The sequence below is a fragment of the Osmerus eperlanus genome, chromosome 16, assembly GCF_963692335.1.
Source record: "Osmerus eperlanus chromosome 16, fOsmEpe2.1, whole genome shotgun sequence".
NCBI classification, from domain to species: domain Eukaryota; kingdom Metazoa; phylum Chordata; class Actinopteri; order Osmeriformes; family Osmeridae; genus Osmerus; species Osmerus eperlanus.
Window position 1 is genome coordinate 4,967,530 of NC_085033.1, and position 25,198 is coordinate 4,992,727.

General features: G+C 42.3%; 6 protein-coding genes and 4 non-coding genes across 11 annotated transcripts in view; 9 read left to right on the forward strand and 1 right to left on the reverse strand.

The window, feature by feature from the left end:
- Positions 1-489: 489 nt before the first annotated feature.
- LOC134036444 (uncharacterized) lies at positions 490-2,833 on the forward strand. Its single transcript, XM_062481403.1, has 4 exons — positions 490-1,364; positions 1,580-1,818; positions 1,927-2,050; positions 2,197-2,833. Exons 1-4 carry the CDS (start codon positions 764-766, stop codon positions 2,268-2,270), a joined length of 1,038 nt encoding a protein of 345 aa, XP_062337387.1. The 5' UTR covers positions 490-763; the 3' UTR covers positions 2,271-2,833.
- A 1,459-nt stretch (positions 2,834-4,292) lies between these two features.
- On the forward strand, positions 4,293-6,946 carry rps8a (ribosomal protein S8a). Its single transcript, XM_062480523.1, has 6 exons — positions 4,293-4,420; positions 5,202-5,308; positions 5,538-5,637; positions 5,858-6,033; positions 6,368-6,497; positions 6,789-6,946. The coding sequence occupies exons 1-6, from the start codon at positions 4,417-4,419 to the stop codon at positions 6,896-6,898; spliced, it is 627 nt and encodes a 208-aa protein (XP_062336507.1). The 5' UTR covers positions 4,293-4,416; the 3' UTR covers positions 6,899-6,946.
- On the forward strand, positions 5,346-5,453 carry LOC134037180 (small nucleolar RNA SNORD46). The gene has a single exon (XR_009932505.1). It is a non-coding gene; the product is annotated as a small nucleolar RNA SNORD46 (small nucleolar RNA).
- On the forward strand, positions 5,698-5,765 carry LOC134037177 (small nucleolar RNA SNORD38). Its single transcript, XR_009932503.1, has one exon. It is a non-coding gene; the product is annotated as a small nucleolar RNA SNORD38 (small nucleolar RNA).
- LOC134037168 (small nucleolar RNA SNORD38) lies at positions 6,094-6,162 on the forward strand. Its single transcript, XR_009932494.1, has one exon. It is a non-coding gene; the product is annotated as a small nucleolar RNA SNORD38 (small nucleolar RNA).
- Positions 6,947-7,055: 109 nt separating the features above from the next.
- Positions 7,056-7,184, forward strand: LOC134037171 (small nucleolar RNA SNORA35). Its single transcript, XR_009932497.1, has one exon. It is a non-coding gene; the product is annotated as a small nucleolar RNA SNORA35 (small nucleolar RNA).
- A 677-nt stretch (positions 7,185-7,861) lies between these two features.
- Positions 7,862-10,857, forward strand: acadm (acyl-CoA dehydrogenase medium chain). Its single transcript, XM_062480521.1, has 12 exons — positions 7,862-8,005; positions 8,453-8,558; positions 8,642-8,739; positions 8,899-8,968; positions 9,063-9,163; positions 9,274-9,354; positions 9,461-9,591; positions 9,684-9,792; positions 9,891-10,031; positions 10,114-10,209; positions 10,320-10,568; positions 10,665-10,857. The coding sequence occupies exons 1-12, from the start codon at positions 7,991-7,993 to the stop codon at positions 10,734-10,736; spliced, it is 1,269 nt and encodes a 422-aa protein (XP_062336505.1). The 5' UTR covers positions 7,862-7,990; the 3' UTR covers positions 10,737-10,857.
- Positions 10,858-11,266: 409 nt separating this feature from the next.
- Positions 11,267-14,967, forward strand: rabggtb (Rab geranylgeranyltransferase subunit beta). Its single transcript, XM_062480522.1, has 9 exons — positions 11,267-11,423; positions 11,824-11,931; positions 12,053-12,250; positions 12,444-12,549; positions 12,686-12,738; positions 12,855-12,965; positions 13,091-13,216; positions 13,336-13,485; positions 13,680-14,967. The coding sequence occupies exons 1-9, from the start codon at positions 11,421-11,423 to the stop codon at positions 13,818-13,820; spliced, it is 996 nt and encodes a 331-aa protein (XP_062336506.1). The 5' UTR covers positions 11,267-11,420; the 3' UTR covers positions 13,821-14,967.
- Positions 14,968-16,419: 1,452 nt separating this feature from the next.
- Positions 16,420-18,808, reverse strand: LOC134036474 (ankyrin repeat and SOCS box protein 17-like). The gene is made up of 3 exons (XM_062481453.1): positions 17,378-18,808; positions 17,008-17,287; positions 16,420-16,748 (listed from the first exon to the last, which is right to left on the reverse strand). The coding sequence occupies exons 1-3, from the start codon at positions 17,764-17,766 to the stop codon at positions 16,542-16,544; spliced, it is 876 nt and encodes a 291-aa protein (XP_062337437.1). The 5' UTR covers positions 17,767-18,808; the 3' UTR covers positions 16,420-16,541.
- A 2,784-nt stretch (positions 18,809-21,592) lies between these two features.
- The window catches only part of st6galnac3 (ST6 (alpha-N-acetyl-neuraminyl-2,3-beta-galactosyl-1,3)-N-acetylgalactosaminide alpha-2,6-sialyltransferase 3), a 39,853-nt gene continuing 36,247 nt past the window's right edge, over positions 21,593-25,198 (forward strand). The window contains exon 1 of one of the 2 annotated variants that reach the window (XM_062481949.1): positions 21,593-21,652. In XM_062481949.1, the coding sequence (XP_062337933.1) occupies positions 21,623-21,652 (30 nt within the window). In that variant the 5' untranslated portion in view covers positions 21,593-21,622. Of the gene's footprint in view, positions 21,826-25,198 lie in introns of both variants that reach the window. The other variant, XM_062481947.1, reaches the window with a different exon arrangement.

Below are 25,198 nucleotides of genomic sequence, written 5' to 3' on the forward strand. Positions count from 1 at the left end.
AGGTGGATAACAGGCCACCACTTTAGGTTACCTTTTCTCTGAATAGGCTATTGTTAATGATAGACATTAGAAAACAGGGTTCTATCAGCAATCTATGAATGCCATGTGTTTTCATGTAATTTAACATTTTCAAGTTAAATTATAAACCAGGATTAGTATAGCCTCAAGTATTTACTGAGGCAGCAATGAGTAACATTAGCAACCATTTTTATTTTATTATTATTCAAATAATAATCGTGCACCCAATTCTTGACAAACTTCCACGGTTTGAGCATGGTTTCACACCAGAAAAACAATAAGAAGGAAAGCTCTAGCCGGATTGCTGGAACATAACTGTCTAGGAACACTGTCTGTGATGCTGAAGATAATAGGGGACAACTCTACTTAAAATCTTACCTATTGTACCTTTAATCAAATTATATAGCCAATACAACCACAACAAGATAGCCTAAGTGACAACAGACAAGTCCAGGTACTCTATCGTTCTGGTGTGAAAACGCGTTCATATCTGTATTTGTTGCTCGTGGGAATGTTGTTTGTCAACTTTTCCCACGCCGAAATGTAACAAATTCTCTTATCACGTGTCCTCCTCGTGCTCTTTTAAAGATTATTGTATGCACCATGATTAACAGATGCCTTGCGTTCACTGTTTCAACACCTGGTTGTAGCTAAGACATCTGTTTGGGTTTTATGATTTGGGCAACATACAACGACTGATGATCATTTAATCTAACTTTTATTGATCCGTATCCTGCAATTCATCATGGCAAATTTTTCCGATGCAAATTCGTCAAAAGGCCTTCCTCTGAAAAGAACGCGGAATCCGAAGTGTGCCAGATGCAGAAATCACGAATTCATCGTTTCACTGAAGGGACACGTGGGAAGGTGTCCTTTTACTCGGTGTATTTGCTGGAAATGTGCCCTTATAACTGAAAGAACAAAAATAATGGCTAAACAGCGGCGAATCAAGAAAAATCTAACTGAGGATTCAGCAGAGAACGAGGCTTTGGAAAGGCCCAGTTTTGTCAACATTAGTGGGACAGTTGATGGAGCGTTAGGCCAAAAGGTAACAGCTAACGCATGTGCACAAATGTCACCAGATGGCAGAAACCGTGTGGAAACTGTCAAGATTCCGCCGTGTAGGTTTGAAGAAGCAGATAAAACCTATGCTGAGCTGGAAGTTCCTACACATGACATATCTGCCACAGAAGAACCATGGACCATTCGCGAGCCGCCCCGAAGAAAACTACCCCATGGAGGAGCTGATCATGGCGCGGTGGACTGCAGGGATGGCGATGGGCGAGATGGCTATCATGCCCATATGCCTTGGAGTGGGTCAGAGCACGACGCGCCTTTCATGATAGGTAAGTGGATCGGTAACCATTCCTGAACAGTTTGGCTAACATTCTGCTTCAGGGTTAGAAGCTGAAAGCAATGTTATTGCAGCCATTCCAGTTACGTATGTGTAAAGTTGAGTGTCATTCCCATTTTTAGCAATTTCGTTTGAGAGCTAATGCTTTTGCTTGATTCCACTGCCGCGTCCTATTTGAACCCATTGCCGTATGTCATTGCGATGTAGCTCAGAGGGATATCTTCAGCGGAGAAATGATGGCATTGCCGATGCCATTGAGGTTCTACTCGCGCATCAACACCGGCTATGCTACATGCCCGGCTATCTTGGTGAATATGCCGCCTCCACCGCCACAAGGAATTTTCAAGAGCGGTCATGGACCCATGGTATTTCAACACTTCCCTCGTGCACCAGGAACCATTCATTACCATCCAGAACCTACACAGACCACTGGGAATATGTTGTCTGTAAGTGTCATAAACAGACAATCTCAATTGCATGAGCCATTTGGCCTACTCCATTAATCCTTTTGATGAGTCTTTGTACATCATGTTTATGTATTGGTTTTATTTCAGGAATACACAGTACCCTTCTTTTCCCCCCCTCCCCCCACCACCCGCTTAGAGGGCATCCAAGAAGAGCTGTCCCCAAGGATGAATCCACAGTCTGGTCCATCGGGGGGCAGGGAGCATGGAGCAGGTAGGCCTCTGGCTGTGTCTACACACCCTCATCATTGCATCAAAGGACAACAGTTACCTCATTCACTTCCTCTGTAGTTGTAGGCTTGTACGGTACGTTTTATTTGCATGTTGTTATTGACAGTTAAGTCTTTCCTCCCATTCCAGATAGACTTGCCTTAGGGAGTCAAGGTTCAGAGGGGAATTCTGTGGAACATTACTCATCTCAAGAGAACATATGAAGACAGAAGTTTTGGAGTCAGTGCCCTGATGTCCTCTTACCAGCATTATTGTAACAATGTAGTTATTAGATTTGACCTAAAACACACATTTCATTTATCACTTTGGAGACTATCTTGTAGATCAAGCTACTGGGTTACAATTCCTACTCAAACAGAATAAGAACCATTGGTTTAATGGACTCAATTATTCAACAATTTCAGATGTATTGGTAGATTCAAAGGTAAATCCAAATGATATTTTATCAAAAGAAAATTAAGCTATTGCTTTACAGTCCTGTAATTAAATCCAGTGTAAAATTGTAAAATTGAAACGTGATTGATGCAGACCTATAGCCTCCTGTAGGTCACAGAGGGTGGGGGGTCTGGTGGTTTGTTTGTTTGCTTATAACTACATAACCCCCTCCATATTTCATGGTTTACATGAGAGTTCTATTTTTTATTTACTCAGTTTCCATGCAGGGTACAAGTTTGTCCTGGCTAAGTTACTTTTCTGTTGTTTATCACGGTTCAGTGGTGTTATCTGTTCTTGGTCTGTTCGCAAATTAAACTTTCATAGGAAAATATGCTGTTTAGTCTTGTGGATGAATATTATATATAATGTCTCTTTTCATACCAGTAAAAGTATTCCTTGTTTCCATGTATTCATAATGCTGAACTGGGTTAAGGTACTTGGCTGACTTACGAGGAGATTGTTCAGTATTTAATCATTTTTATTGATTAAATTATTATTGATTGCATCAGGTTAGCTTTACTTCAAAATGGTCTTAGTGTAAATATCATTTTGTTTTAGTATGTAAGTGTTTTTGAAATACTTTTATTCAGAACATAAGTTTTAAATTGAATGTTTTATGTGAAAAATAAGCATACTAATTATATTAGGTCACACCTAGACAGAGAAGCATTACATTACACACCTGATTTAGAGGATTTTCAGGGAGATGTTGACAGCCACATTCATCAAATACATTAAATATAGCAGGTGGGTGGATAAACCAATTACAACACTAATCAGTTATTTTTAAATTAATATTATTGTTTAGTTATCTTAAAATGTCCACCCATATGCAACCTTCAAGTGTTGCTTTCTTCACCATGTTATTTTAGAACATTCTGTATGTCTATAAATATATATATATACATATAGTAGGCCGTATGTGTAAGATATATAAAACAACATGATAGAAAGTAGCAAATTGGGTCTTATTTTAAAATGTGTGGTATTTGGCGCCATCTAGTGGCACCGCATGGCGAACATTTGGATAAATAATTTCACCAGTGGGGACATTTGTTGCTACGGTTTTGGTTTGGCTTCATGTATTCTTGGCACCAAACCAACACACATCCTGCAAAACATAATTCAAGCTCTAAGTGTTTGTGGAAAGAGGCAAGCTATACATTCAAAACGTGAGGTACCAATCCACTACTCAAAAGTTTAAAGCCTTCTAGTGTTCAAGATTAATATTGCATGTTTTTGTTTAAGTACCACTACATAATGAAATAGCGCTTTTGCATTGTTTAAGCAGCAAAATTCAAATAGTAAAGGCAGAACAATAAATATACAATATTTATAAAACACTGAATTAAATGTACAATATCGTATAGTACTAATAACCAGTACAGGAATCCTGAGCATGTCTAGTAGGTTAAAATACCTTAGGTGTGCACCACACTGGTAGTTTTCTGTAGTGCAACTGTCCATGGAGTCTTACTTTAGCACCCTCCTAGTTGGCTAAAAGTTATGTCTAGGAGGACCTCCATAAGCACTTTCGTGAGCAATGTGGCATGACCAGTCTGTTACAAACGTCTACCTCTCACTGACTATGGTGTCATATAGAGGGTGGGAGACATTGTCCATGGTGGCCAGCAATTTGAAGTGTATTTGTTTATCTGCCTCTTATATAACTGCCCAGGGTGATCCCCAGAACGGATACCCTCCTGATCAGTTCGTCTGGTTCGTCCAAGTGTTTGCTTAATTTAACTATCACTTCCTCACAATAGATGGCAGTGGTCAACAGTTGAGGTTGTATAGTCACAGACAGGGTGTGACGAAGAGCTGTTCCCAAATCTCGCAAACTCTCGCGAAAGATGCAAGCTTCATACTTCCCCGTGAACCTTTGCGATTTCTCTTTCTAGCCGGCGCCTGAGAATGGGTACGTGTTTTTGTGATCTGGCGAGAGAGAGAATCCATGTCCATCAGATGGTTTGCAAGAAGAATAGAATTATAATGGTTTGGCTTGTTCAAGATTTATTTTAGACTGATGTTATATTTGTGAACTTATCAATAGATGCTCATAGCATCGGATTTTTATCAAATAATTTAAAAGTGATCGCTGATATGTTTCAAGATGGCTTCTCGCATGGTGTTCTTGCAGGCAGTCGTACTATAGTGGTTTTCGTGCTTTTGTTGTTAAAGGCGCATGGTTATGACCTGTTAACTAGTACATTTTCGTCTTTTCTGTGCCAATTAGTAATTGCTTTAGTCAATTGTTGTGTAACTACGTCCTTAAATGCTATAGTAGCCTACCCAAGGTAGTACCTTGCTTGCTAGGGGTGATGTTTCATCCTAGGCCTTGGGTGATTGTCGTGGCTGTGATTCGTAATGCTTACGGATCTCAGAATCGTGTTGGTGTACCTCGTTTTTTAGCAAAAGTGTTTTCTAGCTCGTGTAGACTGAACCGTATTGATCACTTTGAATTAGCACATCGTCTTAGTATGTGGTCTTGTAACATGCTTTCAAGCTAAGCCAGCCATGTGCAGGGTTCTCTGGGTTGTAGCTAGCTAGAAGTGCTTGAGTGAAAATGATGATTTATAAGCTGAATCCGACTAAAGCATGCGGAAATCACCTTGGAGAACTGATAACTCAAGCACATTTAAAGTTGAAGCCAGTATTCTTTGATTGTCCACTTCTAACCTGACTACTCTGGGCTTCAGGTATCTCGAGGGATAACTGGCACAAACGCCGCAAGACCGGCGGTAAACGCAAGCCTTACCACAAGAAAAGGAAGTATGAGCTTGGGCGTCCTGCTGCAAACACCAAGGTAATTATCCCGACATGATTTTTAATTGTTAAATGACTGTGTGGGTGATGAGAACGTGACCTTAGGTAACGTCCTTTTTGACCGTTTTGGTTCAAAGCTCTGGACCTACCAATGTTAGGCCTTGTCATAGTTACACTGACACACAACAGTAAGCATTTCAAATGTTCCAGTGCCCATTGGTGGTAGTTCCCGTCAGGATGACGCCTAAAGTCTGTTTATTGCTTTTTAGATCGGAGCTCGCCGTATCCATACAGTGAGGGTCCGCGGTGGCAACAAGAAATACCGTGCTCTGAGGCTCGATGTCGGCAACTTCTCATGGGGCTCTGAGTGTAAGTCTAATCTTGTGCTGGTCAATTATAGCAGTAATTAGTTTGACTTGGGAAATGCTCTTTCTATGAAGATAACTTTGACCAGTTCTGCTACTGAGTGCAAGTGATGTTATTGTAGTCTCCTGAGAAAGATGTAGCCTAATATCCCCCTTCATGCTTGTTGGGATGATGGGTTGAGAACAAGGCTATAGGCCGTTAAATGCTCCTTGTGTCTTTGCAGGCTGCACTCGCAAGACCAGGATCATTGATGTGGTCTACAATGCCTCCAACAACGAGCTGGTGAGAACCAAGACCCTGGTGAAGAACTGCATCCTTCTGGTTGACAGTCTTCCCTTCAGGCAGTGGTATGAGGCGCACTACGCCACTCCTCTGGGACGCAAGAAGGGAGCCAAGCTGGTACGTAACCCTGTATAGAGACAAGTTAATAGCACGAAACAAATGCATCTACCTATGGTCTTTCTATGAAGATAACCTTGTCCAGTTCTGCTACTGAATGGAAGTGATGATATTTGTGACCCTGAGAAAGACTTAACGGTAGATGCTTTCAAAACAAAGGATATTCTGGTGGCCACAGCATTGTGGCCACATTGAGCGCAATGTAATTTTATCTAAACATTTCAGGTTTATAACAGCGATACCTTTGATAACTTCCCTCTCGCTGCGCCTGACACAATTGCAGGATTTTGAGTTTAATGTAATTGACCTTTCCAACCCCCTTGGTGTTTGACAGACTCCCGAAGAGGAGGAGGTCCTGAACAAGAAGAGGTCCAAGAAGATTCAGAAGAAGTTTGACGAGCGTAAAAAGACGTGCAAGATCAGCAGCCTCCTGGAGGAGCAGTTCCAGCAGGGCAAACTGCTCGGTGAGTCCCAGTCTGGATGTGGATGGAGTGGTTGCCTCCCTGTTCATAGGGTTTGTTCCAGCATGTCCCTAAACTCTCCTGCCTGTACTGGGTTCCTTGAGTAATCTTGGAGAGGGGCATCCGTTAAGACTGTTTGCAATCTTGTTATTGATGATGAAATCTTATCCAGTTCTGCTGCTGAATATTCTGCGATGAGACTTTTTATTGTTCTGAAATAACGCATGCTAGGACCAGGGTGGTGTTTGTCTCGTTTTCAATCTTGAAAGTAATTGCTTGTTCCTCCTCCTGCAGCCTGCATTGCCTCCAGACCTGGCCAGTGTGGCAGGGCAGACGGCTACATCCTGGAAGGCAAGGAGCTCGAGTTCTACTTGAGGAAGATCAAGGCCAAGAAAGGCAAATAGATGTACAGCTGTTTGATACTACGTCAATAAAACCCACACGTCCCAGAATTGCCTTCTGCCTCATTATTGCAGTCATGCATTTTAGGTAACATGGAGGAACATTTTTGTAGGTTTATGGGTGTAGGAATTGTTTTACGTTCATACATGTTTTCTGTGACTGCACTGCCAAGTGACTGGGCAGCTGTCCTCATAGCTGTCCAATCTCATTCCAGTGCCAGATAAACCTCAATCAGCAGAAGGGCTGGGTCACTTAATGGCTCCTCCCTTTCGAAGACTGAGAACATTCCACCTATATTGACAAACTGATCATCATGCATAATTGGGTTTGTTTTGTTCAATAAAGTCTTAAGAAATAAGAACATGTGTACATTATTCTTTGCTGAATAACAAGGCCGTCAAACTTGGGACTGTTGTTTAGCTGAACCATCAAAGATGCTGATGACTCCCTTGTGGTTGTAACTAGTCATTCCCAGGATGACTTTAGTAAAAAAAAATTTTGGAGGACCTCATATTGCCATTATCAGTATGACATCTAATAAGCGACTGTTAGAAATCCATGCAAGTGATGGTCACTAGAGACATTGTCAATGCCTGTGGAGTGGCATAAACGAGACCTCATTGAGTACAATAATTGAACTGTTACTGAATAACTCATCTGGATGTAATGAACCTTTACAGTATTGCATAAGTCTTGTGTAAAGTAAAATAAAGCTGAAAGACAATTTTTAAGCAAGTACTATTATACACTAAGCATTTTGCCCATAGTATCATTTTACTTGAAATACGGGGGCGAATTGAGTTGCACGTGGGGAGCACTTTAAATCAGTAATACTGTGGCATTGTACACTTGTTTATATGTTCAGTTATGTGGAATCTGATATAATATATAGCCGATATGGCCTAGAAGTTTAATGAAATAAAAATGAAGTGTAAATATGACATTAGGTAAGGAAGTAGGACAAAAGTCATCTTACTAGTCATGTGATACAAACCGCTGTTGTGATTGGATACAATAATTTTTTTGGGGTGGTACAAAGGTGGTTGTAGTGCTCAAGGATATTCGTAAGAGACGACTGCTTCGCAATCATAACAATGCTTTTGAACAAGGTAACTTCGATTTATAGACGACTCAAAGATAAGGAATTGGTATATTTGGGTTGCATTAATGTTTTGTTTTTTAACAATGCGAATTCTCGATCAATGTATTCTAGCTACTAAGGTTAGCTGTGTGTCTTGCTTTGCCTGTTTAGGCCTGACGCCACTTGATATTGTAAAACTAAGGCAGTTAATGCCAAATTCAGTTGTTTTCTATTTGTTAGCATTAGACTATCATCTTATCAAAAAAGTGGTTGTAGGCTAGCTAAACCAGCCATAACACTTTTATTTAGTAACGTATTTGACGATTAGCCATGACGTGGAGACTGAAGGGTTACATACATATTTTGTTTTGCCTTCTGCGTTTTAATGCAGCCCAATACCCGCAAATTGATATTCTTAAAACGAGGTTAGTCTGGCTATTGATTTGCCCTCTTCCGTGCTACGTTAACCCTAAAGGTTGTGAGGGCCGGGATTCAGACAGGACTCCGGCTTCAGAGCACAAGTGCTACAGCCAGCGCAAGGGCAGCTACCAGTCCTGTAACGCAAGGAGGGTTCTGCTTTGGTGAGTAGGACACTTGGATGCATACAACACAAGTTATTTTTAGATTGGTTCCAGTGTCGCATCATGGCAGCTCCTGTCAACAGAGTTTACCGAACAACAGAAGGAGTTTCAGGAGTTGGCTCGCAAGTTCGCCCGGGAGGAGATTGTCCCAGCTGCAGCATCGTATGATATAAGTGGTGAAGTGAGTGTGATTGGCAATTTTAGAGTAGGAATATATATCCTGAATTTGCACCTTCCTTTCAAGTGTTATGCTTTCATTACATTTGTCATTTTGAATCATTCAGCAGAAGCTTTCAACCAAAGCAACGTTCAAATGTCTTATGACCTTTTCCGTGCATAGTATCCCTTCCCCATCATTAAGAGAGCATGGGAGCTGGGTCTGATGAACTCTCACATTCCAGAAGATTGCGGTATGCCTTTGTCTCTTCTTTAACATGTCTGTGCAGGCACTGTGCTTGGCCCTTATTAATACATTTAAATAAACATTTATTTCTTACATTTTAGGTGGAATGGGTCTGTCTATTTTTGATTCTTGCCTCATCACAGAAGAGCTGGCCTATGGCTGCACTGGAGTCCAGACTGCCATCGAGGCCAACTCTCTGGGCGTAAGTTGTTGAAAGTTTACTGTCTTAATGGAATGGTGAGGTTGCTTGATCTGTATTGATATCAACTTTGGATGGACGGACCAGTGATATTTGCTGTGTCATCTACATAGCAAATGCCAGTTATCCTTGCGGGCAATGATGAACAGAGGAAGAAATACCTGGGAAGAATGACTGAGGAGCCACTCATGTGTGTAAGTGTTTCCTTTGCTTACCATGTGACAGTTAGACTAATATAAAAATAGATAAACATTTCCAATCAGAAAAGGCCTGGAAACTCAGTTGTATTTGTGTCGACAGGCCTACGGTGTGACAGAGCCTGGGGCTGGCTCAGATGTTGCAGGCATCAAGACACGTGCAGTGAAGATGGGCGATGAGTATGTTGTCAATGGCCAGAAGATGTGGATCACCAATGGTGGCAAAGCTAACTGGTGAGTTGAGTTGCGCACTTTACATGCAGTCTTCAACCAATCTGAGGATGTTTGGAAATGGATGATCAGCGTTGGCCACCTCTTTTTCAAAGGTACTTCCTCCTGGCCCGCACTGACTCCGATCCCAAATGCTCAGCCAGCAAGGCTTTCACAGGCTTCATTGTCGACGCAGACACTCCTGGAATCCTAATCGGCAGGAAGGTATGATTATGTAAAAGACCACCATTGGTACTAAAGTTAATACATTTTGATATAATGTCACTGTGGTAATCCCCTTCCGGGTGGGTCTGTCTGTGTAGGAGCTGAACATGGGCCAGAGGTGCTCAGACACTAGGGGCATCACTTTTGAGGATGTGAGGATACCCAAGGAGAATGTCCTGATTGGAGAGGGAGCTGGCTTCAAGATCGCTATGGGGGCCTTTGATAAAACCCGGCCACCGGTTAGTCACACTAGAAGCAACTAGCAATCATGTTTTTGTTTGTAAAACAGTAGTTGTCTGATGGTGGTTCTTTATCGGGCAGGTTGCTGCAGGGGCCACAGGCCTGGCACAGAGGGCACTGGATGAGGCCACCAGGTATGCCCTCGAGAGGAAAACCTTCGGAAAATTAATCGCTGAGGTAAGAACATGCATTAGCATTTCAAGCTAACAGATTTAGATATGTTTGTAGTTCCCTTCTCCACATTCTAGATGCATTTCCTTGATCTACTCTACTCTTCCTGACCACAGCACCAGGCGGTATCCTTCCTCCTGGCTGAGATGGCCATGAAGGTGGAGCTGGCTAGGATGGCCTATCAGAGGTCAGCCTGGGAGGTGGACTCGGGCCGCAGGAACACGTACTACGCCTCCATTGCCAAGGCCTACGCCGGAGACATCGCTAACCAGGTGGCCAGCGACGCCGTACAGGTGTTCGGCGGCAACGGCTTCAACAGTGAATATCCAGTGGAGAAACTGATGAGAGATGCCAAGATTTACCAGGTTGGTAAACACACTAGCTATGTTTGCCTCTTCTGTTAAATGAGGAATAATTTTGGGAGATATAACTTTTAATATTGTTTCATTTTCTTTTTTCAGATCTATGAAGGAACTGCCCAGATTCAGAGACTGATTATTTCTCGTGAACACTTTGGGAGATTCAAGAAATGAGCTGGAAATGCTTTCGTCCTATCCTTGCTGAAATGTTATCTGTCAGATATTTTATATTCACATGAGTGGAAATGATCAATTCAACTCAGGACACAGTAAACCGAATGTTGGTTGCCTTGTATCTTATACTTTCTTGCCTTACTCACTTTCATTAACAGTAGGTTTAAGGCCAATTCCAAATATCAGTCATTGTGGCACAGCTGTGCTTGATCTGTCACATGATGTCTGCCAGCCTGGCTAGTGATTCAAGTCCTAGTGTGTGTGAAGAAATAATGATCAAATAGGTCAAAAGAAGTGGGCAAACCACTTTTCCAACTGTTAAACCTACATCCTCTAAGAAGATTTAAATTGAATAAGAATAAACTATGTATACAAAATGTGCTATTGCATTTGTCATTTATTATATTGCACTACTTGGATCTCTCATACCAGTCAGTGGGGGAAAATAAATGCTATAGTTGTGCACTACGAGTCATTTAAAGGGAAAAGTAAAGCCAGGCTCTCACGCGTGGTGTGCGCGCAGTATTTATCATAACATGGTTTAGTGTCATTAATATTTAAGTGTCTAAAAAGCTGCTACAGTACAGGCTTTAATAAATGAACATCAGCCTGTGCTCACATGCTGACGTATCAGATGTTCTGACGTCAATATTCTGCGACTGAGATGATGCGAGGATTTTAAGAATGGTAACCTCGATTCAGATACATTATCACATTTATTTGTTTGAATATTCCAATTTTACATCTGCTACTGTGTTTACTGTTGTATATGATGGCCTTACATTGGAGTATAACTGCAATTACTCTCGATCCAGGATAGAAAGCAAGAAACACTTAGCCACTAGCTAACTGCTGCTAGCTGTATTGGTCTAAATCATTGGCTAATCAGCTTGCTAGCTCTCTTAGATACTTCTAGAATTACATTTAGTTAAAATATTTAAACAATTACCGTTATCCACACCCAGCTAGTACGATTATTGTTGTATCGTCGACATAACATTAATAGTATGTGTATCAGTTTAATGAATCCATTGCTTATTTAAGTTTGTCTATAGCTATCGGAGTTTTTGTTTTTTGTTTTGTTAAGGGCACCCAAGTAAAAGATGTCGTTATCAAAGATGATGCCCCAAGTACACTCCTCTTGGATAAGCATGCAGACTACATTGCTGCCTATGGCGCAAAAAAGGACGACTATGTATGTACCCAAAGTCAGATTGGTCTGCTTAAAAATGATCAGCCCAATCAACACCACGGCATGTTGGAGTTAGGTAAAGTGTAATTTTCTCAATTTTCTCTTCTTTAATTAATTCCCACAGGAGTACACACTGTCAGAGTACCTGAGGATGAGTGGGATCTACTGGGGCCTGACGGTCATGGACCTGATGGATCAGCTCTCCAGAATGAACCGTGAGGAGATCACCGACTTCATCAAGTCCTGTCAGCATGAGTGTGGAGGCCTCAGTGCCAGCATCGGGCACGACCCTCACCTGCTGTACACCCTCAGTGCAGTGCAGGTGACACAGTGGGAAATGTAGTCCTCCTTGATGTAATTTAGTTACATCAAGAATACATGCTGCATAGTTAACATTGGAATGGCATTGAAACGGAATCAGAAGTTATCCAAACCTACATTTGAGTTGCTAATGTTACCAATAATTTGTATGTTGTAATTCTTTGTGCTTTTCTCATCTGTGACATCTCCCTCAGATCTTGTCGCTGTATGATGATGTCAATGTGATTGACGTGGACAAAGTGGTAGACTATATTAGGGGACTGCAGCAAGAGGATGGGTCTTTCGCAGGCGACAAATGGGGTGAGATGGCCTTTGCTCTTGCAGTTACTGTAAAACCCTAGATACTTAGTATGAATGTTAAGATGCTGCTATGAGGACTCCAGTTGGATGAAGGTATTATTGTTATCTTGTTCCTTACTGTCTTGTCTCTTTGCAGGTGAAATAGACACACGATTTTCCTTTTGTGCGGTTGCGACGCTTGCATTGCTGGTACGTGGACAAATAAGCATTTCAAATTGTATAGCGGAGCGTGCATTCATTAAAGGCATACTACCAACAGATGCATCGGTAAATACAAACGTCGTATGATATTCTGTCCTATCAAGGGCAAGTTGGATTCCATCAACGTAGACAAAGCGGTGGAGTTTGTCTTGTCCTGTATGAACTTCGATGGAGGGTTCGGCTGTAGGCCTGGCTCTGAGTCTCACGCTGGCCAGGTACTCACACTGTTATTTTTTCCCCCCCAACACATATCTGGCGGATGGGTTAACAATATCAGGCTTGTGCCAATTTTGGTGAATTTTCAACTATTTTCTCTTGTTTCCTCTCTTCCTTCCCTCAGATCTACTGCTGCACTGGTTTCCTGTCCCTCACAGGGCAGCTCCACCAGATTAATGCTGACCTGCTGGGCTGGTGGCTCTGTGAGAGACAACTACCATCCGGGGGCCTCAACGGTCGCCCTGAAAAGGTAGGTGCTCTGAAAAAGATGGGCTTCGTACTCTCTGAGAAGTTCAGCCTTCAGAATGAATCCAAGTGTTTGGGTATGATATTCGGTCTAACCTACTTCCTTCTCTTGCTCTACTCAAGTTACCCGATGTGTGCTACTCGTGGTGGGTGCTGGCCTCGCTGAAGATCATAGGCAGAATCCACTGGATCGACAAATCCAAGCTGAGGTCCTTCATTCTAGCCTGCCAAGATGATGAGACGGGCGGCTTTGCGGATCGACCAGGAGATATGGTGAGCTACAACCCGGAGATGCAGCCCTCCTGTCACGGCTCAAAGTTCTTTACCCCCAAACGTATCTCCCTCCGCCGTGACAGCGTTCTGATATCTCTTCCCAGCTGCCGTTCAAGCACCAACACAGCTGCCTGTGAGACACACCTCAGCCTTTTCAAGCCTATCCTAACCCGTCTGTCGCCCCTCCTTCTCAGGTGGACCCCTTCCACACGCTGTTTGGGGTGGCGGGGCTTTCCCTCATGGGCGATGAGCAGATCAAGCCTGTCAACCCCGTGCTGTGTATGCCCGAGGACGTGCTCCAGAGGATAGGCCTGCACCCGGACACCCTGACCTAGGCCCTCTTAGGCGCCATCACGCTCACCCTCACCATGCACTCCTCCACCACACCCCAGCCCTGCACACAGGCCACAAAGGAGAGGCCAGGGATGGCTGGAGGGGCTAGGAGAGCCCACCACGCTGAGATAGGGATGAGATACTCTGATGCTTGAGACCGTTACGGTCAGGCTTGCAGGCTTTCTCTCTGGACTGGTGTGGACGGAAATGTACAATAGATCAGGTAAGGATAGGAATTAGATGTTGGAAACACAAGACCAGAGCGAAAGCCTGCAGTGCTGTGGACCAGAAGGACTCATATGCTTTACAGTGGTAGGCCGGCGTCACTTCACTGATACTGACAGACATACAATAAAGAAGATAACTTTCATTTGTTGTTGATAAATTTGCTTAAAAGTGAATTTGTATGAAGCACCAAATCTTGTCCCTCGTTCGGTCGTACCCACTTATTCATCTCTTGTCACCGTCAACTCACCACAGAGGACACCCAGAAGCCTGTAACTGCGTACCATGTATGTTCTGATCATGTTTACACTAGAGCCTCTATTCTTCGTTGAAAGCTGAACAGATGACTGGATCTCAAGGGTAGCAACAGGATACTTGCTGCACGCAAACCCAATTTCCTGATTGTTGTTTTATTTTGGACATATATCGACACGTATTTGAAGGTGTGGTTTTGGGGGGAGTCGATGAGAACGTCTGATCACTGCGTCTTGCGTCATCTTCTTTCTTTTTTTTATCCCGACTAACTTTATCATGTAACTTCTCAAACGATCAGGATTTATAAAGAATCTGTAGTTATTTTCCTCACCAAGTGCAAGATTATATTCTTGATCGGTATCTGATTTGTCAGAGTTTGTCTTTGTGATTACTGTAATATGCTTAATATTAATGTTTCATTTAAATGACATTGTCAGCTCTGTGCACTGTTGTTGCCTGACTGTTACCCACCTTTTTTATTTTTTGACACTTCTGCATGTTTCTGTTAGATTTACTGGGAGCAGGGAGCTATCATAACATTGTCCATCAAATACTCATCATATAAATACAGCATATTTATTTGCATGCAGTTTGGATATCTATTTATGTACTACAGAACTACTACCATCTTGTTAGGCAATAAATACATATAATGTTTCCCGCAAAGTATATTTGTGTTTGTTGCTGTTTAAATTTCAAATACATCTTTGTGCGTTCATGAGACATCAGTATGTAAGACAGTTCAGCTCTTACCACCACTAGATGGCAACATTACCACTCATGTTCCTTGTGGACTACTTTAGGAGTATTACAAGTTTTGGTTAGGTAATACAATTATAGGCGTAGGTTTAAATTGATATGGATTGGACACTGCCACACACACTTTTTTTACGAATATATTTAATGGCTGCATTCTCAATTGTTACAATAAGTTGTCCTGCCCACATTTGGAAACGTCTATATAGTGTATTATAGAGCTTATATGCAGAATTTGTTTGAGAGTGTTACTAAGGCAGCTATTTTCCTATCATACTACGGATCCTCCTTGTTACTTCCAAGATGTCACCACCAGACAGTCACACATCTCTTTTGCTATGACGTGTCAGACAAAAAGAAAAGACAAACTTCTCTTTCAATAATTGGATGTTCAGTTTTATAACCTGTTTCCCACATTAAAGAAAGATTTATTTTCAGCCTTGACACCTCAGTGTCATGCCACCTCATCTACCTACTCCGGAATATTTGGTAGCAAACATCATATGCAGGTGGAAAAGCAAACAAGAAAACGGCTCAAAGGCTTCTATCTAATTATTTTTGTTCAGGCGACTGGAGAGCAGTAATCTGTGGGCACTTGGCATCTGGGCAGGGACAATCATGCTGGTTGTTAGGCTACAGAGAAACCCCACAGGCTCTCATTAGTGTGGGCCTGAGAGAGAGAGAGAGAGAGAGAGAGAAATGGGAGCCCATGTGAACCAGAGAAAGAGAGGAATGAGAGCCTTAGAGAGTCATGTCTCACTTCTTAGTTGATGCTCACTGTGATCAGTCCTGTTTCCTGAGAAACGGCCACAGATTGTGTTCCCCCCTCAGTCTTACCACCCTGTCTTTCATCAGTATTAGATGTAGATACTCAGTATTAACAGCTGCCCAAATAGCTGAATATATATTGAAATGCATACATTTAGGGACTATTGTTCTAATACTATTTAAAAAAATGTGCTAGAATGACAGATCATCATGAAATGGTTGCAACGGTAGACAGTATAGTCTAGTTCCTGCAACTGTAACTGTTTACTATGTGTTTTGATGTTCACGTCAGTGCTTTGGGCTGACTCATTCCCTTATGATATTTGCAGTAGCCAGGAGGACAATGTGTACGTTACAATGACAGACTTGTTTCTGCTTCTTATTTGCCAAATGGCCCATAGTCCAGCCTGGGTCTGCCAGTGTGAAACCTGTAAAAGCTCTCTCACTTTCACCTGATCAGCATTTCAACCAAGCCGTTCCTCTGCTAGAGCATCCTTGATTATCAGGTGTATTTAGACCAAATTCTTGGACTGGACATCTAACCACACAGCTTCTGGCACACCGTTTCAATGTGCGTTCAATAGATCCCACATCTCCTCTGCTCAGATGCTTTATTGACAGATGAATAGTGAGTCAGCAGAGTGCGACCCCCCCCTTTCAACCGGTTTCAAACCCAGTTCTGGTGCGGTGGGCTGGAGGGGTTGGCGGTTGTGCTATGTTCAGTTGTCCAGGTTGAGGTAGTTGCGGAGAGGCGCGGGCAGAGGCAGGGCCCTGATGCCGTCGGGGAGCCGGCCCCTCTGCAGCAGGCAGGCCCTCACCGCCACCCTGCACAGGTGGCTCAGCTCACACGGCTCCTGGTAGCGCGTCAGGGGGATGTGCTTCTTCCAGTCTTCGATCAGGGCCTTGCGCCCGTACACCACCTGCATCTGGGAGGTCAGCCATGTCAGGAAGTCTGGCCACAAGTGACTTCTGAAGGACTTCTTAGATTGCATACTATTCGTTTGCGATAGAATACATTTGCTTGCGACAATTTGTTATCAATACTTGGCAATAAATACATTCAGTGTTTCCCTCAAAGTGTATTTGTTGTTTCTTTCAACTTTGAAATCAGATGCTGTAAAATAGACCCTAACCCAAAGAGGTCCACTGTGAAGGATGATGAATACAGAATGCAACTTGACTTACCTCAATGTCTGCCATACAGACATAGGTGACCACCCGGAAGCACAGCTCCATGCAGTCCTCCAGCTCTGTGGTGACTGTGGTGAGGCATCTCTCATCCAACACTTCCAGGCGTGGTGGGTTGAACAGGATGGAGATGATGACATAGGTGGGTCGCCGCTCGCGCTCCAGCATACCGTACTGCAGTAGAACCTTCAGCACGTCATACTGGCGGTTCTGCGCCACGAACATGAGGGGAGTCACACCACCCACTGTACTGGGGCTGTAAATGGGCGTGAAGCGCCTATGAAGAACCACGATTTAGCTTTCATGTTAGAGTTTATGATTAGGAGATAACCAAAGAGCAATTCTGTTTTAGTACAATTTGTGATACCTCCATGCAATGGCCAGGTTGTTTGTCTGGTCCTGAAGATACGGTGACGTCCTCTCCATCAATTTCCTGACTATTTCTGCGCTGCCTCTGCGCGCGAAGACCCAGTGGAGGATGGTGTTGGTGCACACGTTTATGAATTCCATGTAGAACTCGGGCTCCAATCGGGCATGTGCGGTTTTAGCGAAATTTATGAAATCTACTATGAATGAATCAAATTCCTCTGATGTTGCATTGCGCAGGATTGTTCCCAACGTTTTATAGATGCGAGGCTCATATGTCTCTTGGCCCCATTGTCCGGGAAACCTGTAAAGTGGTTTCCGACTTACGCGCGCAACCAAATTGAGAAAAACGTTGCAATCGTGATGATTGTCATCTTCGCTGTCCGACATTGTTGTGGTCGGACACTCCCGTTTCACGTTTCTGCCATGCTTTTGGAAAGGTTTTGGAATAACATTGTTACCATTGTTACATTGGCAAAACTAACACGTAATGAAGAACGTTCAAACTGTGCGCACTATGACCCATACTATGAAGCGTTCAGTTGCATTTAAATAGGTATAAAAGGTAGATCTGTAAGAATTAGTAGTTTAATATAGGCCTATAACTATTTAACGACGAAAATAAATGTATTGTCTTACGCACATCCTTTAATTAAAACAGTGTCTACATTCTTTCGATAAAAACATTAACTTTTTTATGTAAAGCTTTTCCTTGCTTTTCCTTTTCTAGAAACATTCTCTGGGGTATATTGTACTCGTGGATGAGCGCTTTCAGACCCTCTTGGATTGCAGTCTTCGACATTGCTTCTTTGAGACGGGTGCAACGGCTGGTGCCAACAATAGGACTTGTCATGGGCACCCCTAAGAACAACTTAGAAGAGTATTTCTCCACATTCCACCTTGTCGCACTGTCGTATTTCAACGGCACTGCCGATTTGGAATGAACTTCCTTGGAAATAGATAGGCTTGAGAAATCGTAGAGGAAATCAGTTAGTTTATGACATTTCTGTATCACAGGTAGGTCTACGCTGAATGGTCGCTTGGAGTCCGAGTGTGTAAAAGACGAGGTCGAAGAGGAAACTTTAAAACCAACTGTACCATCTGTCAAAGTGTTGCCACGTGCTCCTCTTGAACTGGCCCCTGTCCATCGCCTCATGTTTACATTTCCTGTAGTGTGGTTCAGACGCATGCTTGATTGTGTGTTTACCACTGTCATTTGGTGGCAATACCCACTAATTGTTTCTATATTCCTCAATGTCGTCTTGATGTCTCGTATTCTCCTGTTGATCAAATACATAGAACGGTAGTGATCTTGCTCCAGTAACTGCCTTTCACTTGTGTATCTTTTTATTTCATGGTCATTTCTTTCGTGCGCCCTCATCAGAGTATCGATTCTTGCGTTGCTGTCTTTGCTCCAGTGATTCATGTTTACAACCTGCAAACTCTGAACTCCTAATGAGCAGGCGAGGCAGGGGCGAACTGTTCCGGGTTTACCTCATGGGGGCAGCCAGGTGTCCAAAAACACCAAGAGACATGAGAGAACTTTTAATGATAAAAACAATCATATTGTCACCTGAATTATGTGGGATGCATGTTGTTTAGCAACTAAAACCGTAATCCCATGTTTTAAAATGCCCTCTAATAGCTTGAACATTGTTAGAAATGTTGAGCTGTGGTTGCTATATGCCGTATTCCCACAATCATACTGTAGGGCAGGCTATACTGCGCACTATTAAATCAACAGTGGTCCATGGGTGTGGCACGGCATTAGGAGCGGCACTATATAAAAGGATAACGTACCTTCTTCGTCATTTTAGACTTACCCCACATAACTATTAATTATATTTACGATTACTAATATGTTTATATGTGGACTTGGCTTTGAAAAAGAAGTAAGCATGAAGAGTGAGAATTCACCAGGGGGCAGTAAAACACAAACATTCATCTATGTCAGCAGCCAACCAAGATGTTAGTTTCAAGGCTGCTGGAGACAGTACCGTTTCAGTTCTACTGTATTTTGTTGCTTCTTCCATGATCAAGTGTGCCTGCGATCGTTATCGTTTTAGGCCACAAAGCACGAATGTGATTTAAAGATTACATTTAAAAAGTTTTGTTCGGATATAGCACATTTCCATAGGATGATTATTATAAATTTCTTTTTATAATTTCGATTCTGATTGCTTGAATATAATACAATATGTCATACTGCTATACTGTTTTTCCCCTCTCTCCCTCAATGGGTCAAATGCTTGTTATCAAGTGTCTTCTTTAAATGTGCATTATGGTTTCAAACCTCTACTACACACCCTCAGATTATCAAATTTGTGTTTGATATAACAGATTGCACTTCAAGTTTTCCTTTTAATCTTCAATAGGGCTCAGATATTTTATACCACACCATCATGCCAACAACTGGTATTCAATCGGTTAAACAAAGTCTTTAATATATTTCATCATGTTGTACTATGTATTACCTAATACAACTGAATAGGGGACATTGATTAAAGAGAAATTGATGGATGAAATAAGCAATCCATTGTCCTTTGTAAGGGTTTGTCTGTGGCAGTGCTGGTAACATCAGTAGCTCCACTGTATTCCTGCAAGTGTAAGGTCTACATCATAGCAGCACAAATCCGAGGCACGGCTTTCTCTCTCTATTCCTCTCACCCCTCTTCAGTTCATCAAATCTACACCGTATCTCTCTCATGTAAACAGATTCTATCAAGCCTTTGTACCGCAGAACTCACCTCAGAACTTCCATCAGTGCCATTGTCTGTGTCTGTCAGCAGGGGGGGGGGGGTTCAGATGGCCAGAGACTTAGATCCTCTCACTGCACCAGCCCAGCCCTGGGAACCAGCTCTGTAAACCATGAGGCGCTGGACGGTACAGTGCTTACAGTAAATAAACAGAAATATTTCCAATGTCACTTGTTGGTGACACATATTTACAGTACATATAGATAGGCCCTCTCTTTTTTAAAAGGTATTTGTGCAGGGATGTCAAATCAAGGCACTAACAGTGTGGAAGTGGATGGAACATTGGCATGGGCAACTGGTGCGACTGTCACCACACCTGGTAAGCTGAACCCTTTGGCGCGTATGTGATCTCAGACTGAACCCGAAGACAGAGGCTGAACTCCTCTTTTATCTTTGAAGAATCGTGTTTCCTTTCTCAGCCTTTCTGTGGTGAAAGGCTATGTGTCACACCAGACAAGATAGGAGTAGTTTGTTTTCCCTTTAGCAATCATTTAGTTGGGATAAGGATTAGAATCACATTGATGTTCTTTTTATACACAAAGAACAATGAGCTTGGATTGGATTCATGCATTTGACTTAAAGGACTGCAGATTGTGTTGGGCACCACAGCTTCTGAAATATGATTAAAACTCAAAAACGATCAAATGGATTCCATGGGTACTTTTCAACGGGTAGGCTATTACCTACATTCTATTAGGCATGATCAATTCATGTATTACTTAGCAGCCGTGTGGTCAACCTGATACCTGCAAATCCTCTCCGCATTCTGTTTTCATGAGGGGTGGAAACCTGAACAAGAGTGCTAATATATATATATAAATTATTATATTATGCCAGTCCTCTGCATGTTCAGGTTTTTCCTTGGGCGGGGAAATGAAAGCATTAGTGTTCATGTCTTCAAGAAAATCATGCTATATATATTTTTATTTACACCTGTGAACCAGAGTGACAGCACACTAAATTGCTATTTACTCTGGTTGTCAAGCCATCCACCAGAGGCATGCTGCAGTCGAACTCAATTACTGCTGCCATACATACAGAGGAAACCCATAGCCTGCCTTTAAATAACAGTAGTGAATAGAATCCAGACTTGTTTTGCTGTTCTGTGATTAAAGTGGAGGAGACTACATGAGGGAATAAAAAAAAAAAAATGTGAGCAGTTAGGAACCGAGGAACAGAAAAAAGGCCATAACACAGCCTATTTATTACACAGTTTATAATATAATTAATGTAATTTTGGTCTATCCAGTGTGTTTTCCACCCTAGAACAACATTTGCCCCTACTTTTAAGAAACTTTTAGAGCCAGCTACAATAATTATCATGAAGAAAGTGCCTTAACACACTTCTGATAGACTAGGATTATCCAGACCTACTGCTGTGCTTGGCCTGGTTGGCTCACAACAGTCAAGAATCAGCCGTGGTCACATGACTCAGGAGGCGGTACTGCTGTGTTCACCAACCAGTAGCAGTGAACGTCAATCAGAACTCCATGGAAAATGCAAAGGGAACACGAATAACGGTACGCTACAATTTTATGGTGATGATAACCGCGTTTACGCCAAATAGGCTATGCGTGCCGTGTACAAATAGATGCACATAGCAACAGAAACTGGAGAGGTGTTTGCGAAACGCTACGAAAACGAGCGGTCCACCATTGTCTGCATAGAATTTAGGATGGCCTGGATGTGGAAGGTAAGTCTGGGTTCATAGGCAATGTGCCAAAATACGCTATCAATTATGTGTACGAACAAGGTACTAGCGTACACTATGGTTTTGTTTATCATTGAATGTATCCTCAAGTCACATGCTGTGTCTACCGTCATACCCCTCTAATGAACGTTCAATAATAGTCAATGTGAGGCGCGTCTGTACGTTTGGCTATAGCTACCTATTTTGGTTCCCTTGTTAAACCAGACCATTCTTCGGTAAGAGAATACGAGTTTATTAATTGGGAGGCCATACGTGTGACGTTGTTGGCCACTTTCCATCTTTTGAGTTATTCACCAAGTAGCATTGTGCTCATTGAATGGTATATTACTTTTGTGTGCGTGGAATGCCGGCCAAAAACCTGAAGTGATCATGCAAAATAAACTCATTGCTAAAAAGTTTTTTTGTCGGTCATACAAAACCTGCTTTCAGAAAACCAAGTGACGCATGGCTCAGTGATCTACCTAACATCGGCAATCATCAATACCATTGACGGCAATGTGTGCAAAGTCTGTGCAACTCAATACAGAGAACAAACTTGGGAGTTCTCTTCAACAAATCCCAAATAACTAACTCCATCACGAGCTAATCCTAGCGAAATATATTTGTGCGAAGTGTTGACATGGTTCAATTGTTTGCTTGTCTTTCATTCAGCTCATCCATTACAACTGTGAGTGAATATGAATGGGCTTCTCTGATTACCTACTTCCACAAAACTGTACATGGGGCATTTTTTGTTAGTTTTAACCCCTTCACAACACCAATGCCTCAATAAATTATTTACACAGCTTTTAGTAACTAGCTATTATTACTGCATACAACAGACCTACCCAGAGTCTTTCTCTCTATTTATGATTGAGTTAAAATCAATTGTGAGGTGAATGTTGAGTGCTATAGTGAGGGCTTCCTGTTCCAGACACTTGCTGGCTGTTTTCTACCTTTTCCTCCTTTGTGTTTCAGCAGAGTGAGCAAATTGTTCAAGAATGACCCGGTACAGTTTTGAAGACTGTCTAATTTATCAATGTTAGTAATAGTCAACAAAAATTGTCAAAGCATTGACAAATACCACAATACTATTACCCAGGTTTTTTGGAGTAGATTGTCGAGACAGAAGATTTAACCATGACCTACTTAACTGGAATATTTTTGCAATAGCCACAAACCAGATGTCACACTATACATTAACGTATAGTGTGACATACGTTTCTTGGAAACGTTAGCCTACTAATAGCTTATGCATAGATTATGCATTTAAAACATCAATATTGAATGCCATCAGATGAGCTAATCTGTTTGAGATAAATTGTGATTACGTAAACATTTATAGATGACAGCAGTTTGATTTAATTTCATCCATGTTATTACAAGACACTCCTCTTTAAACCTTATTTAGCCAACATGCTAACACTAAGCGTGTGTCTGCTTTGTCATGCTAATGTAACCTACATCTGCCTTCACTCAACCTGGGCCAGATGGGGCAGGATAGATGGCTAGGCTAGCTCAGCTACCAGTATCCCAGGGAGATCACCTTCTCCTCAGCGCTATACGCTTGCTCAGGGGCCAGTCCAGGAAGTTAAGGAAAACATATTGAAGCAACAGGGTGTTATGATTTAGGTAATAAAAATAAACCCAAATTGACATGAAATAAAATACAAATATTTATCTAAATGAGCAGACAGTCATCTCCAGATGCAACAATAAAGGTTATTTATATCTCAAGTTTATTTTAGCATAGGGTTACGGGATGGGAGTGCGGATCATTCGGCCGGTCGGCCTCAGTTCTTATTTTAACTACCAGACCAATCTGTTGCAGTGTTGGCTCCACAGATGCAGTTGAGACCAAGTCTGCCGAGGATTAGGTCACACCGTAGGGGGATTAACTGTGACCTCTCAACACTCCACTCTCCAATAAGACTTTAGATCCCAACTGCAATAAAAGCAAAGTGCCATGCAGTGCATCAACACAATCTTGTGTTCCCAATAGGAGCAAAGATGGGTTGTGGAAGGGAGTATCATCTTGAGACAGAGGAAGATACCTGAGGGGTTCTTGTCAAAGCTACTGTTGTTAAACTAAGTTGGAGTAAATGGGTAGATCTAACCTGTTGTCCAGTAAAGTGTGACTTAAAGAAAACAGTTGGCATTAAACTAGCTACACTTGATAAATAATCATGCTGCTTTAGTAATACGCTTATTGGAGACCTGGGTACCAGTCACCATTTCCAGACTGTCGGAATTTGACTTTTGAGTAATCTGTTGTCTGGAGTGCTTAGTAGACTGTCTCACATGTAGTAGATTTAGAGGATACAGAGATTGTAGTTGTCTCTTAGATCGTAGATCCCATGACAGTAGATCCTAGACGATTTGATGTTTGTCCGTAAACATTGGTGATCCCTTCCAAGACGTCATTTCATAGAAGCAGACGAGCCCTCTCAACAGGATTTACTGAGTAATTCACGCTGGGTTAGGGAAGTTCCTAGCAAATCATATTGGCACGTTTGGCTTTGAACATGGGGCAGTCGGGAGCTTAGAAAGAAGGAGGTGGCAGTGGAGACTTTACATGTTTAATGCGGATACCTCCTGTAGGTCTTGGCACACAGGATGACATGGCCTCTGTAATTCCTGTGTTGGGGTTTTCCCATCCTAATCAGCAGTCAAACAGGCGGTGAGGTGGCAGAATCCCATGGGCCGGCTCCCCGGGTGATGACTGATCTCTGGTACTGTGCGGCGTGTCTTGTTCTCTCCACGCTCTGCCCTTGAACCAGGCCTGCAAACAGGCTGAAAAATCTGAGTAATTGTATTTAGTGTTGTAGTAACCACAAGCCCCTGGGCCTTGTCTAGGGTAATAGCTCCATCGAGACCGGCTTTTTTACTGCCTTGTCAACTTCTGTATTTTCATACAGGCTTAAATAATGAGTTCAGTTGGGTGATTCACAGAGGTTTCGTATACTTTGTCCCCTACATGCTGCGATCCTGACTTAAAAAATGACACATGGTAGAATGAGACACATAGACAGACAGAAATGAATGACAGAGATAACTTTAAGGGTAGCCTAGGTCTTAGTATGAAGTGAGTGGGTGTCACAGAGCCCTTCCCTAGGTACACAGGTCCATAGGTCTACCCTATGGTTATTGCACCCCAAGGGAGGCTAATGGAGGCATGGCTTGGGTTTGGTTCTTTTAGCTTGATGCTCTGAGATGTTTAGTTTTAAATTACTTCTATTTGAGCGAGGATCTTTATTGAAAATGAGTTTGCCTGAACTCCTTGCTTCTCAAAGTTGAATTGCCCGACTCATTATGGAAAAGAGACCACCCTGCATGTGTTCATTTCATTACTGCCGTTAGGACTCAAGTTCACACT

Bases quoted from the DNA above. Each gene is read 5' to 3' on its own strand.
- LOC134036444 (XM_062481403.1), top strand. From the start codon at position 764: ATGGCAAATTTTTCCGATGCAAATTCGTCAAAAGGCCTTCCTCTGAAA. The intron at 1,365-1,579 runs GTAAGTGGATCG...ATTGCGATGTAG, and splicing joins CGACGCGCCTTTCATGATAG to CTCAGAGGGATATCTTCAGC. The intron at 2,051-2,196 runs GTAGGCCTCTGG...CTCCCATTCCAG, and splicing joins GGGCAGGGAGCATGGAGCAG to ATAGACTTGCCTTAGGGAGT.
- rps8a (XM_062480523.1), top strand. The intron at 5,309-5,537 runs GTAATTATCCCG...ATTGCTTTTTAG, and splicing joins GTCCTGCTGCAAACACCAAG to ATCGGAGCTCGCCGTATCCA. The intron at 6,034-6,367 runs GTACGTAACCCT...GGTGTTTGACAG, and splicing joins GCAAGAAGGGAGCCAAGCTG to ACTCCCGAAGAGGAGGAGGT.
- acadm (XM_062480521.1), top strand. The intron at 8,969-9,062 runs GTATGCCTTTGT...CTTACATTTTAG, and splicing joins TCACATTCCAGAAGATTGCG to GTGGAATGGGTCTGTCTATT. The intron at 9,793-9,890 runs GTATGATTATGT...CTGTCTGTGTAG, and splicing joins GAATCCTAATCGGCAGGAAG to GAGCTGAACATGGGCCAGAG.
- rabggtb (XM_062480522.1), top strand. The intron at 12,550-12,685 runs GTGAGATGGCCT...GTCTCTTTGCAG, and splicing joins TTTCGCAGGCGACAAATGGG to GTGAAATAGACACACGATTT. The intron at 12,966-13,090 runs GTACTCACACTG...TCCTTCCCTCAG, and splicing joins CTGAGTCTCACGCTGGCCAG to ATCTACTGCTGCACTGGTTT.
- LOC134036474 (XM_062481453.1), bottom strand. From the start codon at position 17,766: ATGTCGGACAGCGAAGATGACAATCATCACGATTGCAACGTTTTTCTC. The intron at 17,288-17,377 runs GTATCACAAATT...GGTTCTTCATAG, and splicing joins AACCTGGCCATTGCATGGAG to GCGCTTCACGCCCATTTACA. The intron at 16,749-17,007 runs GTAAGTCAAGTT...CTGACCTCCCAG, and splicing joins TCTGTATGGCAGACATTGAG to ATGCAGGTGGTGTACGGGCG.